Source organism: Sebastes fasciatus, chromosome 10, assembly GCF_043250625.1.
Source record: "Sebastes fasciatus isolate fSebFas1 chromosome 10, fSebFas1.pri, whole genome shotgun sequence".
Taxonomy (NCBI): domain Eukaryota; kingdom Metazoa; phylum Chordata; class Actinopteri; order Perciformes; family Sebastidae; genus Sebastes; species Sebastes fasciatus.
In genome coordinates, this window is record NC_133804.1 from 10,392,453 (window position 1) to 10,407,678 (window position 15,226).

The following is a 15,226-nucleotide window of genomic DNA, read 5'->3' on the forward strand; positions in this document are numbered from 1 at the left end:
GAATGTCCAGCAACATGTGACACGTGCATATATTCATACAGTTTGTTCAAAATAAACTTCCGTCTTCACAGGAAACAACTTGGTTAGGTTTAGGCAACAAAACTACTTCATTAGGTTTATGTTGAAATAACTCCAGAAGTGGCATAACTTAAGTACGGAAGTTGCGTGCCAAATAAATCAACGTTGAACACGAACACCTGTCTCCTTGGCGAATGTCCGGTGTTTTTTGATCCACCCATCCACCCTGACCAAAGGGAATAGAAGCAAATAGGCGAAACTCCGGTGTTTTTATGACAACAGCTGCTGCCACCATTTTTGACTGAAAACGCTTATTGTATTTATAATATGTTATTGTTCAACACCGGCCATTCCAGTAGATTATGACAAAAGATTAGAAATGATTTTGTTTTACTTTTGTACGTCACCTTTTAGGCGGACGTTTTACTGGCGTCCGGTAGTCGCTTTCAGTCCAAAATGGCAGAAGCGTAGCTTAGCTGCTGGGCGTTGATGTTACAGTGGAACGAACATTTGACTTTCACTTCTTGGCAATATACGTTCTTTGCCCCGACCTGCTTCCTATGCGGCGTTTGTCGCTCTTTATACTTCCTGGTTCACGATTACATTGATTACATACAAATTGATTTTGTGGGATATATACGAATTACAGTGCATTACTTTTCGTAGGTATAGCTACTAACGGTGTTTGAGAACAGGCTGTACAAAGTAATACCATTGTCCTGCTATAAATACTATCCATGAAGCTTTACATTTTTGTACTGTCTTCGAAAAGTGTTGACCCAACTCTACAGAATGTAGTTGATCAATGTACAAATGAATCGTACAAATCCCTTCACGATGACAGTCCTGAAAATGATGCAAGTCATATTGATTAACTGCAAATGGGGTTGTTTGCATGCAATTCACGTACAGTAAGTTTAAGTTCATCCTTATTTAACATGTGATTCTCTGCCGGTGGGAGATATTCTGCCGTTTTTACAAACTCTCCCTCTCTTTTGTATATGTATGAGTATATTAGCATTGGTGTCTGTGCAGATTTAGACTTTCAGATGTGACCTTTGTTGTCTAAATGTCAGGGAGATTGGAGAGGGAGCCCACAGAGGTAGGGCAGGCTTATGTAATCTGCTCACTCTGCGTTTCACACACACACACACACACATGGACACACAGAAGCACACAGAGCAAGGGGGGAAAAAAGCCTGTTTGAGGACGGTTGTCATATCTTGCCTGTGATGCCTCGTACAGCATCTCACTGAAAGCCTGGCTTTCAGGAGCCTTTGCTTTTATCAGCATGTATGTGCAGAAAGTGCCCTAGAAATTATTTATGGCTTTAAAAATACTGATATAGTGCACTCGTTTGGTGTTATTATTCTTTTAAACTTATTCTCAGGTCTTTTGATCCATCCTGAAGCTCTCAGCTGAATGTGAAGACAGAGTGTAGTTTGGAGAGGCTTTTTGTGTCTGTGTGCGTGTGCTGGATGGTTGACTAGGCGGCGGCTGGGACTGAACTGAACTGATTCTCCTTTATGAATTCATTCATGATTATGTTGTGCTCTCTTCATAATCTGCCAACAATGAGAGGCGCAGCAGACACCAGGACAAGTGCTGCAGGCCGGGATGCACTCGTGTGCAATGCGATGTTCACCTTAAGTATCACTGCGAACACGGAGGCCAAAATAATGATGCGCACGCCAATGGCAAACACGTGCATCAGATGGGAGCTGGAGCCATTTTATCCTGTCACTCACAACACTGAGCCTTAAAGGAATACTGCACCCGGAAAAATATGTTTTGAATACCAAACGCTCGTCTCCTGTAGGTTTGAAAGGTGACTCTGAAGTGTTTGTAGCTTGCTACTTTGCGGAGAGCGTCAGCTGTAGTCTGCACAGATTCGCGGCGGTTACTGTGGATTCCAACAGCAGTTTCACGGCGATAAAAATTAAAAAAAATTCTCAGAACAGTCCTGAAGCACAACCCTCTTCTCTGGTATCCATCCATATGCTCAGTGTGTTCCAAACAGTCATTTTTTTGCCAAAAGATATCAACCCGCAACAGAGTTTGTTTGTGTTGGCCCTGAGTGTTAAAAGCTAACCAAGCTAGCAGCAACTGCAATGTGTTCATTTAGCCGTGTTTCGGTTCAAATGTGACAGTTTGGAAAATATTGAGCATATGGAATGGCAGCTGCAGGGATGGTTTGAGCAGTTTTTACTGATATTTTGATACCCTTTTCCTGCCATGAAGCTGTGTTGCTGTTGCAATTTATTGTAAATGGTATAATTCCAAGCTGACTACAGCCTCTGTCCTCTCTAACTAACCAGACTATTCACAACACCCTGCAACTCCAGTTTGACGTATCCCTGCTACTTTGAGGGTACAAATGATTAATTCAAAAGAATAATATCTTAATACAGCTCATATGTGACCTTTACATTTTTACTAGGCGAAAATTGTATTTTGTTTGTGACAGTTTAGGGTGTTTTTTTAATACGTGTGACGCTCAGGAAATTGTTACTCTGTTTTACAGTTGTTGTTTTTTCAGTATGTCTGTGTCGTAATGTCTTTCTGAGCCCAGGGCGTCACATGATTACCGCATTACCGCACTTCTCCCGGGGCCTTGGAAATGAGATTCACCATAAGCACTGGGCAAACCTCAGTGCTTCTGAATATATTTTCCTGTTCCACAAATGAGTGTTTGTGTAGTTTAGAGGACTCACCCTCTAGTTGAGGTTTTGAGCCGTGTGTCTTTTGTACCTTTATTTGTTCAGAGTACCTTTTCTGAGCCCCGTGCTTTATTTCGGATTATTTCCCGCTCTGCATTTACACAGTTACACACTTTCACATCTGGAGGTTTCCTCTGCAACCCACATTCTGATCTGTGGGACACTGAGCAGCTCCACTAGTGCAGTTTGAGGTTAACCGTGTTGCTCAAGGGCAACTCAACGGTGGTAATGAGGTCGAAACACTCTCACAAACCAGTTGGAATTCATTTTGCAAAAACCAGGATGTGATTGCTCACTGGACCACCCACACTGCTGGTTCCCTACCTACTGTATGTTTTAAGTGTATAAATCCAGGGTTGTGTGAGTGCATCCTTGCATTAGCATACACAATTAAAATGATTATTAAAATGTATCCACAAAACACTTAGAATGCACTTGATCCTAGTCTCATTACAATATACAGTGTCTAGTTATTAAATTAAATTGGAGCTTCACTGATTTTACACAACATCAAAATCAGTTAACAAGTCACAGGGAGTACCACTCAGGGTGTAAAAACTAACTGGAGGAGCTTTAGCAAGTATCTGATGATGTCATTAGGGCTTACACATTTTTAACAGACAGCCTGCTGGGGGTGTGGGGATTGAAATATGTGGGTTAGGGGCAGTACGGAGGGTGTGATGAAAATACAGTGTAAATTACATTATTATGGGTTAAAAAAAAGAAAAAGTTCTACCATAACTGCAACCATATGCAATGGTGATGTCATTTCCACTTTCTTCTTACTTCTAGAGCTACATCAGCATAAACTCCTTGATGTTGTCAGAGAAAGAGTACTAAGCTTGAAACACCTTGCAACCTACTTAGCTGCTGCTCTAAACTCTTTGTATTCTTTATGCCTCTTAAAGGGATAGTTTTGGTGCTTTGAAGTGGGGTTGTATGACGTCCTATAGTCAGTGTATTACCTGCAGTAGATTGCGGTTGTTCACGTCCCCAGTTTGTAGAAGCAGACAGGCAATGTACTGCTGTGGACGGGGCCGGCAGCAAAATGTGTTTTAGCCACCTAAAAGAAAAGCCTATGCCTAAAAAAATCAACATCAGTTTAAAGGTCTTATTGATAACATTTTATGTAGATGGATATTTAAAAAAAATAATAATAATAACATCCTCAAAGCTTTTAGAAAGGTGCTGAATAAAAGTATGATTTTTCCTGAAAAAAAATTATTATGATTGTGAATTAATCATTTTATAAATTTTGGCAGGTCCAAAATTAATATTTAATTTATCTCTGTGGAAGATATCTGACGTTTGGTTCCCACTTCTAACAAAGATTGTGAGCCAATAGTAAAACAAAGTTGGTATCACGTGATATGTCTGGTTGTCAGTTAGTGTGGGAAAAACGGATAAATGGCGGAGATTGAGGATAAGTACCTGGCAACGACTTGTTGTGAAGTGAATGCAATGGGCTTCTCCAAACCGGGGGCGTGCCGACCGTCATCTACTGTAGGTAATACACTAAATATAGATAAATACCCCATAGAACCCCACTTTAAAACACCCAAACTATCCCTTTAATGCTTGCATTGTGAATTGAGCAAAGTAAATTTCACATTTTTGCAATGAAAGTTTCCCCCTCTTTCTTTCATGCATTAACAGGCTACTACGTAAACCATGCATTTCTGGACAATTTTACATTTCAAAGTGAGCACAAATGTTCATTTTGCCAGAAAATAAAAATGAAAGGCTGACGTGTGATTCTGGACTCATTGGGCTTCATTCAACACACAAATTTGAGTACTATTTTACAAAATGAATGTTTTATAAATGAACGTGAACATCCTACTTCAAATAAGGTGATTGCATCAAACATTTCCCTCTCACTGCCCCAAATAGCATAATTTTTCTAATCATACTGTTGTGATATGATAACTTAATTTGACCTAGAAAGAAAATGCCTTTTTTGATCATGCAGAGACACCTTTGAATGTCAATGGATGGAACCTTTAAAGCTGCCGTGGGTAGAATTGGAGCAATATGATTAAAAACAATTATTTTTATAAAACGGTCACTATATCCTGACAGTGCATGAGACAGGTAATCTGGAAAAAATTGTGTGCCACTGTGTCCTCCGGTGCTCCTAATAGCATCTGCAAGATTTCACAGACCGGAGGAAAACAACCGATCAGAGCCGAGCTTGAGCCTGACGTCTCTGAGCAGCTGTCTATCACTCGCGAACTCCGATCAAACGGTCAAACTAGGCAGCGCTGATCAAATATGAATCTATGAAACATCTTGTAGTGTACTGTTTAGCTGTAAAATGAGAAAGTTTGTGACCTGGCAGCATGTTGAGAACAGTTGAGGAAATACCAAGCACCGCCCACCAGCAGGAGCACAGCCAATAGGAACGCTCTCTCTCTGAAATGACCTGTGATTGGCCAACGTTTCCTATCTCAGGCTAGATATTTAAAGCCTGAAAACAGAGCCATGAGGAGGTGCAGAAGTCTAGTTTTTTCTCAGAACACTTGAACTACAATATGCTGAAAGGTTTATTATGAAATTTTTGCCCAGTGATGCCAAAAACATTCTGCCTATACTGCAGGTTTAACTCACTGCTCCTTGCATCTGCGATGTTGGCAATGGTGCAACCAGTAATGTGTGAATGTGGTTGATTATCAGATCAACTGGGCACTTGCATAGCCTGCTGTATCTGATTGAAGCGTGGCCACTAGACAAATTGGCAGAAAAATGCTGACATTACGCCAATAAAATTATAAAGATGGTGATCACTTTGAGGGAGCGCGCATCCATTATTCTGACATTTTATTCTCCTCCATCACAGGCTGTTAATGATAAATGATAAATCACCAGGGCACGGGGGGATATTTTTAGCCGGTGGTGTGAGATTAATGAGGTTATGATTGTGGCCTCTCTGTGGTCGGTGTAGTGAGCGAGGGGCTGGCTGCTGTGCCCCTCCCCCCTGACTGTAAGGTGATGGCTGAAGCCGGTAGTCTGGCAGAGGAGCAGCGCCTGATCAGTATTAATACAGGACCGCCTCTCAGCCTCTCAGCCTCACAGCCCATCTCTCTCTGGTCCCCCACTCACCGGAAGGCAGCTCGGCAGCTGCGACCAGCCTGCGCACAGCCTCTCTCTTGTTTGCTTTGAGAATCTATTGGCCTGAGAGTCGGTCGGTTTAAGGGGAAGAGGCGAAACACCGGCAGGTGTTGACTAGCGGGGAGAAATCGCGGTGCAGACTGATGACGATGATGATGGTGAGGAATGATGCATCTCTTCCCGTGCCTTTATGAATTACATCGCGTATTGTGAAGAGGCGTAGGGGGCATCTTTTTTTCTTTTTTCCCTTCTTCTTCTTCATTTCTTGCACTATAACTGTAATGGTGGATTTCTCCGTGGCTTTGAGGCGTCTAGACGGGAGAAGCTGAATTCCGCCCGTCTCCACCGAGAGAGAGAGCGCATCTCAGCATCGGCCCGCAGCGCTGCGCCATGGCCTTGGACGTCCAGACTTGCGCGGTGTTTACGGTGATCGCGGTTCTGGTGCTTGTGAACGTGCTGTTGATGTTCATCCTCGGTACTCGTTAATGGATCTGCGCTTGGGGCCCGGTTCGCAGCGCACCACGCTTTCGCACAGGAGAGGAGAGAAAGGCGGTGCGCGTTGGTCGAGAGCGGGGACACCCGGCGCTCCATCACGGCTACGCGTTGAAATGAATGACGTTGGTACAACATAATGTATTTCTGTTACCCCCCCCAACCCTTCCCCCAATCCTTCGTTATGTCTTGTGTCCTCTCACCGTTTTGTTATAGCTATAGTGTTGTCTGGTGGTGGTTCGTAGTTGTGCGGATAACAGATCTGTGATGCTCTTACCCTTTTCTGTGGTGACTGGAAATTCATATCCCCCGCATATAAACATGTCCCCCCCACCCCCTCCTCCTACGTCGATCTCCCTCTCTCCTCCATGTTGTATTTTGTGGATTATGCGCATGGATTAATTTTTATTCTATAATAGATGAAATATGAATCTGATGGTCTCTTTTTTATAACAGCCTATTGCTGCGTCAGGACTTGCTTTCCCTATTGTGATCCACTGTAGCCACATCCACAATATGGCAGCTGATAGCCCAGCAGTGATCTCTCTCCACTGAAGTAAAATGTGATATTTGTAGCATAAAGCGGTGCAAGCGAGAGGATGCTGCTGCTGAATGTAGACTCTGGGGGATCATTGTAATCTCAGTTGAACAGTAACCAATAGCAGGCAGGGCTAGGCCTTATAAAAGGAGGGCCTCCGTCACTCCAGGTTTCCCCCATTTTAGATGCATCTAAGCTCCCATTTCATAGCCCACTATATTCACATTTGTCCAGTTTGCAACATCTCAATGTGGCACCTGTTTCTGCAGCCTACACATTATTACACCAGGTCACTGAATTGTGACTAATAAAAAAAAATGTGTCATTATATGTGCATATTTCTTACAGATTAAACATCCTCCACGAGAAAAGGCATGTCAGATGGAGATAAAAAAAATACCCATTTCCTTTTTTCTCCACATGCAGCGACATAATCTAATAAAGGATTGGCGGCAGGTGTCATGAATGTTGAATGAATGTCAGAAATAGATATGCTAAAAGCCTATCCCAGAGCCGTCCATGACGGTCCTATAAATAGGGACGGTAGGCTGGCTAGGTTTTTTGAAGATACTGTATGTGCTCTCTCACACTCAAAGCTGAGTGCCATGTGTTCTTTGTGTGTGTCTACCTAAGTGATAAATGTTGTACTGTAGGTGTAGAAGGAAGTGATTGGCTGCCATGTATTATGAACACAGATACCTCCATCACATGCCATGGCATGTGGGTTGGTTCATCAGTGTTGTACAACGCATAAGCATCCTTCCTGGAGGGGACCCCCTCAGGACTGTAAACATAGCATCCTAATACTGCAGTGGTTATGGCTCAGGTGGCTAGCAGTGATAACACAGTGCTACTCGTGTTCACATGTTAAGTTGTATGCCTGTGTGTGTGAGAGACAGTCTGGCTGGATGTTATCTGTAGTCCTTCTTTGAATCTTGAGTCGTGCACACGTCCCTAGTGTTCACACATTTGTAATCCCTCCAGGGCAGGTGCCTTCTAATAGAGTACGGTTAAATGCTGTGCAGTCAGAAGTGTCAATGTGCGGATGGTGCGTGCGAGCAAGGCAACAGTGTGTGTGTGTGTGTGTGAGGATGTGAGTGTATTTCTCACCGGTTTAAGGCAGAGCATCTTTGATTGGCTCCCAGACTCAGGGTATAAAGTGTATTACATAACAGGGTTGGCAGACACAGGGAGGACGGACCGTGAGACTCACTCAGTGCGTCGGAAAAAGAGAAGCCTCATTCTGGAATACAGCACCTCGTTACTCGAACATCGCAGGCTCGGCTCTTCGTCACCTCCAAATCGCTTCCAAAAGAAATTCAATTATCATGATTGTATGAACCGGACTTCTCCATGCATACGCTCTCTGAACAGTTTCATGTCACAAACATGGTAAGGCTAAAGGCGTGTGTGTGTTTGCTCAGGGATGCTGTAGGTGCTTTGGTGCAGATGTGCTACGACTAGAGATAGAGGAGGATGTTGGAATGCAGTGGAGCTGCCAGTGCAGTGAATGCTGATGTGTTGTGTGCTGCAAAGATGATATAAGCGAGTGAATCGGCTTTCTGTTCTCACATACAGTATTTCCTTGTCAGTCTTCATGTCTGTGCTTGAACATGAAACAGAAAGCACTATCGTATATATCCATGTACAGGGTTAGATTCCTCTGCATTCATTTGCATTGACCCAAATACAGGTTTTGCGGTTAGAAGACGGCCGTTTCGCCCTCTGATCTTTGATGTTGTAACTGCAGTGTAACCATAACGATGACATAGGTCATTACAGCTGGTAGAGACACACAGGGCAAGACTTCTCTGTGTTTGTGTGTTTACTGTGTGCCATTTGATCAAGCTAGGTGTGATAAGTTGTGCTAAAACAGGGATTGGGAAGATTGATTATGTAATGCTTTTTAATTTATTCAGACATGTAGAGGGAAAAAAGGATGCAATGTATTGGAGAGGGCAGTGCTGATCTCATCAGGGAGATGGAGGGATGAGGGGAAGAACTGAGCAGAGAAGAACATTGGCTGTGAATGGATCTCTATCTCTCTCCTTCACTCTTTCTGTCTGTTGGCTATATTACAGCAGATTGATGGGGGACTGGAGAGATTGTGCCTGGAGTGAATGGGGCTGAAAATGGAGTGTTCCTGGAGGGGGTGGAGGCTGGGGGATGGATTAGGGAAAGCAGACATCACACTAAGGGAGCAAGACTGACCTCAGTGCCAAGGCTCATCTGCTCTATGGGTGCTGTTTCAGGCTGAGGTCCTGATGTCAGTTGGTGGCGGTCAAGTAGAGCTAATTTGGCTTCCACTAACTGTTCTTCTCTAATTGTGTCATATAGGATTTAAATCAAATTCGTTTTCCTGAATTAACAATGATTTTTAAAATCTTTTTGAATACTATTCATTGGTGCTGTTTCCATGGCAGCGTGACACATGTTTTTGCGGTAATCCTCCTCTCTTCCTGTAGTGGAGGGCTTTGAGATATAGGCTAGATCTATTGTTACCCCAGCTCCCAGCCCTACCTGATTCAATCATCCTCCTTTGATCTAAAACATGCATGCAGAGGCCTATACACTGTGATGTACCTTTGCATTTTACATTGACATGGAAATGATCATATGACTGTGAGTGATTAGTTTGTCATTTTAATATTTAATAACAGGGTGATATTGCAGTTATTCAGTGGTCACTCCCTGTGTGTCTGCTCACCTAAATTTGGAAATATTCTGGTGCATCCTGAAGTGTCCTTGCCTCATCCCATCATCTTGTCAATACCAGTGAAGCATCCTCATCTGTCGCCATGACGACGGCTGTTCTCTTTCCCTTCCAGGCATGCACGTCCCTCCCCGTGTTCACTCCTCTGCCCTGATTGGCTTATATCCCCTGTAGCTGTCTCAGTGAGCCATCAGGGAAGTCGACTTGTCTACAGGTTGAAGGGGGCAATGTAGCTGCTGAGTCTCAGAGCTTAGATCCTCACGGGGGGGCTCGTTTGAATACAAACAAACACACACACAAGCACACACACACACAATCTGCTTATTTCTCATGGATCTTCTCACAAACACACTGCATCAGCACATAGGTGGAATAGCATATTTGTGCTGGAGTGATGAGGTGCATTGTAAACGGTTTTCCCATCCAGGGATTTCATTTTATAAGAGGCAAAGCTTGAAAGGATGGAAGGTAAAAAAACATTAACAAGCTCCATTTAGAAAGTAACAGTAGCAGAATATTAATACACAGAAGCCTTAATACAAGTAAAGAACTAATTTAATGTCCATCTGTGTGACACCCCTGTCTCCAGGCCTTTGATAACTCCTTACCTAGAGCCTAAGCAGCTCCTGTCAGGCTTGGTTAGCGCTGCCTGCTCTGCCCACAGCCCCAGGGACTGGATGCATGGTTAGCTCTGGACTGGAGAGTGCTGATGAACACTACTTTGGAGAGAACAATTGGAACAAACAGTTGGAGCTGTGCCACAGATGCGTACAGGGGGGTTTGATGTATGAGAAGTTTAAAAGTGTGGCTGCACGTGTGCGTGTGTTTGTGCACATCTCGAGGCAACAAAGCCAAGTCCTCAGTGTGATGGATGCTGAGGCTGACTCAGGTCCTTCTCAGGAACATTGTCTTTTGTCCTTTAATGAGATCAACCTTTAGCCTCTCCAGATCCCCTAAAGAATACTGATCACCTGCCCTTACACCCTACGCTCAATTCATGCTCACAAAATAATACTCCGCTCATAAACATGCGCACCTAGTTAAACATTTATTTCAGCATCGCATAATGTCCACATTATTTATTCATGATGTTAAAATCAATAGAAAAGATTTGATGAGTCATCCTTCCATGTTGTCAAAGGCTGTGCTACTGATAAAATAACAAGCCCTGGTGACAGCGTGAAGGAAGGGAGATTATCCCTTCACATTTGTTTGCTCCTCAGCATTTATATTACATTAACACATGTAATTATTCTAATGTCATAATGGGCCAATTACGGTCCCTGTGTGGTGCTGTGCTTCTGAACACTGTGTTGTTTCTCCACTAATGGCTCTGCCTTTTTTTGTGTTGTCATATTTTGTTGTGTTGCACTGTGGTCTGTGTCGCCTATTGTGTTGTTCTATTTGCAATCCTTAAGCTGCCAGTGGGCCCTGGCTTTGAGAGTGTGTATTTGCATCCATTAGTAATCTGAGTGGGCTTAACAACAAGGATTCACACAAATCGAGGCCAAAATGAGGCTGAGTACTGAATTACAATCACTTTCAAATTTGATTTAGACGCTGTTTTAGGTCACGTGGATCCATATTTACTGGTCAGTGCTCGTCATGCTGTTTCAGTGGTGTTTCCACAGCACGTAATGAGAGTAAATAATAAAGATATTGCCTTGTCTTTCCCTCCGATTTTTCCAGTTGATAAGTGGAGGCTCAATCGTCAACGCTGAGGCGGTATGGGACCATGTGACCATGGCGGACCGGGAGTTGGCGTTTAAGGCCGGTGACGTCATCAAGGTGCTGGACGCCTCCAACAAGGACTGGTGGTGGGGCCAGATTGACGAGGAGGAAGGATGGTTCCCTGCCAGCTTTGTACGGGTGAGTTAGCTGCAGCCATGGCTGGGCAGCGACCATAGACACAACACACACCCACACACACACAGCAATGGAGGCACATGGACATATGCACACACACTGATGAATACACAGAGGGAAGGTTCACAAGTATTTTGTCATATACACAAAAACACGTGCACGAAACACACATATTGATATGCTTGATCCACACACTGATACACACTGTTGAATAATGCTTTAGTTTGCTAACACATAACACTCAAGAGATCAGAGAATAGCTAGCTAAGTGCCTTTATCGGGTATTCAGGGACAATAAAACAAAGATGCTGATGAGCCCCTTTTTTAGTTTGGCATCAACTTCAACTCCTACCCTTGGAATCCACTTAAATCTACAACGTCCTCACTTGACATCGTGATTATATATCTCACCCATATTTGAGCTCAACTCAACTCAACACAAAGGTTCTGATGCAGCTAGTGCATGTTATACCATACTTCTTTTACTTAACGTAAAGAGTGGTGCAGGAATGAGTCCTAAAACCCCGAAATGAGTTCGCATTTTAGCACTTTAGTTCCCTCGTCTCAAAGTCAATGGGTTTTTAGTAAGATGCCTGAAATAAGGTCTGTGGTTAACAAGAGATTTTAACATTTTGTTCTATGACATAAAATATGTCAGTAAATATCCCCCTCGTGAATTTTGAAGCTTTTATATGTCTTAGAAAAGGCGGTTACTAACAAGTGGCTAAATGAGACTACTAAACGTCATCACGCCGACTCGTCCGCCTTTACAGCCTCGCTGGGTGTACTCGTGCTCATGCGATCATGGTGTAGTTCATTCACAGCCTAACTTTTTACATCCTGTGATTGCATTCACACCTCAAAAATCACAATTCAATTCAATTCAATTTATTTTTATATAGCATCAAATCATACCAGAAGGTATCTCAAGACACTTTTTATATAGAGCAGGTCTAGAGCGTACTCTATAAAATTGGTGTTCATTTGTCGTATGGAAAAAAACGTGTAAGAAGTGTCATAAAGTAAATCATAAACTTTTGTTTGTCATAGAGTAGGTATGTGACGGTGAGGACTTTTTCCCACCGGTTAATAAACTTGTGACAACACCGGTGTTACTAATTACACCAGACAATTTACAAGAAAAGATGACGGTCAATATGTGTAGCGCGCTTACTTTGATCTTTGACGTTGGGTGGCTGTGTGTCTGGCCTCTCCGGTAGAACTTTCGCTGCAGAGCCTCTGGTTTCCAACCAGCGCTGCTCCGCTGCGCACACCGGCTGTCAGGATGTGTCCTCCTCACGGCGATTATCTCATTAACGTTACAGTTCCCTGATAGCATTGGGTTTTAATCTGAAATATTGCCAAATAGGCACTTTTGCTTTTCGCTTCAACACCAAATCCTTCGTCTTGTCTGTCATCTCTCTCATCCCGTGTGGGAAATATGACACCTGCTACTCTGTGCTGAGACTCTGTATGGAGCAGATAGTTTCACTTTCAGTTTGTAACGTCCGTCGTCCGACTATGTATTGATAACACAGCGCTGATACGCCAAAATGAACTAAATGGGCTTTTTTTCTGTAAAAAAAAGCAAAACGACGGAGGGGGGCGGTGGGTATGTAATGTAATCATGTGTGCCCGACACCGGTAACACCGACTACCGCGGCAAAGCCTACCACAGAGTTTATATCTGCAATAATCCAAAACCCAATGGAAAAATCCCATTGGCTTTTTTGTCGAGGGAACCAGGGCGATTCTAACTTCCGGGTTGTGCTACCACTCTATCGAAGGAAGAATTAGCATCCTTGTTGTAGGTGGAGGCTTCCCACAGCAGAGCACCCTCCTCCTCTTCCCCCCACAGACACTCTTCATGGCCATCCCCACCTGTCCACCCTTCCATTTTTCACTCCTGAGAGGGCAGGGCAGACAGGCTGACTGACTGTCAACCAAAAAGTATCTCTCTGTTCTGTCATTCTCTCTCTCCAAGGTGGAACCCCACCCTCCTCAGCCCCAAACAAAACAGGTTTTCTATATCAACCCCATAGCAACTCCACGGTTCCAAAACACCACATCAAAGGTGCGTTTTTTTCCCAGCTTCATCAACCCATCCAGCCTGCCCGCCCACCCGCCCGCTCCAGTCTGTCCACGCAACGTACCCCTCGACATTACCAAACATTAACGTTCCCATGACGTTTTTCACATCATCCTCAACGGGGTCGATAGAGAGGCAGAACTGATGAGTCAAAAGTAAAGTCATGTTAAATGTTTTCTCAAATTCTACAAATGTATTCATATAGAATTAGATGGATCTTGGAATCATTATTACCGTTAACATGGACATTTCTATTTAAATATTGTTTTTCAGTACTCCATTTACTATTGACTCTGAATATTCCTCAGTCTTTATGTTGCGCTACTAGTTCTCGTCTGCAGTCAGTGCTCCACCACCACCCGTCACTCTGCTTGTCTGTGGCGCTGCATTCCTCATCTTGTGTTTGGCATTCTACCCGTCGGTTCTTTGATGTTCTCTTGGCAAACTGTGTGTCATCAGGTGTTGGCTGCTGGACATCTGAAACCACGCACACTTGGCCATTTCTATGAGCGATAGTGGAATACACTCTGTATGTGGTTCTGTGCGTGCGTGTGCGTTGGTGAGTGCATGCATGTGTGAGGAAATCGTGAGGTTGTGTGCGAGTGTATATGCATGCAGGGGGGAGATTTTGTTTTGAGTCACACACAGGGCCGAAGTTGGGCATTGAATATCCTCTGGGCACCAGTCTCTTATTTTAAACTCTGGAGTGTTTGGCAGTTTGTCCTTCACTTTTCTGACATGCTGGACCAACAGTCTTACCCACTGTCCAAACTACCAGAGACCCTCTAAATGAAGCTCTGTGTGTGTGAGATGTGTGTTCATGTAGGTAGTGTGTGTGTGTGCTGTGTGCATTCATGCTCATGAGGAGTGAGACTTATATGGCGAAGATACCTAAATGTATCTGTTTACTAATACTTTTTTCATCAGATTTATACCTTTAACTGACTTAACTGAGCACATTTCTTATTCAAGTGCATGTGTGTGCGGCTCTGTGTGTGCGCGAATGTATCTGCACTCAGCTGTGGGTGAACCAGGAGGACGGGGGAGTGGAGTCGGCCGAGGGGACTAGCGAGGTGCAGAATGGGCACCTGGACCCGACCAATGACTGCCTGTGTCTGGGCTCGCCCCTCCAGAACCGAGACCAGATGAGAGCCAACGTCATCAATGAGATCATGAGCACAGAGAGACACTACATCAAACACCTCAAGGACATCTGTGAGGTACTAAAACACGTGCACACACCCACCAACACACACATGCATACACACACTGCTGTTCCAGGGCACGCTTTCATACCAGAGAGACAATAAGGAAAGGTAAATGGAAAGGAGCTGAATTAACTAAAACGTGTGTACGAGAGAAAAAGAAGCCTGTTTGATGCTACACAAGGTCTAGTATGAATTCTTAACACTCCCACATTCACACTTTTATTCAAGGCATATTTTTTTTTCTGTTGTTATCAAAACAGTCCAAAAATAGTTTTTTTTTTTAAGATATGAAGACACAATTTGTCGATTGTACACAGTGGAGGCAGCAGCCACACTTGGAACGATCTAGTCCAGATTAAATTTGTCATTATATTATGATTCATGCTGGAGTGACAGGCTAGAATTCACACCTAATAAAATTAAACAAGAGCCTTGTTACACATTTAGCATGGCAAGCCTTTTATAGACTGA

General features: G+C 43.6%; 1 protein-coding gene across 11 annotated transcripts in view; it reads left to right on the top strand.

Moving 5' to 3' along the window:
• The window catches only part of arhgef9a (Cdc42 guanine nucleotide exchange factor (GEF) 9a), a 59,580-nt gene that overhangs the window by 24,377 nt on the left and 19,977 nt on the right, over positions 1–15,226 (top strand). For 5 of the 11 annotated variants that reach the window (XR_012595550.1, XM_074648025.1, XM_074648023.1 and 2 more), the window contains 3 exons: positions 11,282–11,461; positions 13,443–13,532; positions 14,567–14,767. Coding sequence is in view for 10 of the 11 variants with exons in the window: in XM_074648025.1 (XP_074504126.1) it covers positions 11,282–11,461; positions 13,443–13,532; positions 14,567–14,767 (471 nt within the window). In the remaining variant the exon portion in view is untranslated. The other 6 variants (XM_074648031.1, XM_074648029.1, XM_074648032.1 and 3 more) reach the window with 6 other exon arrangements.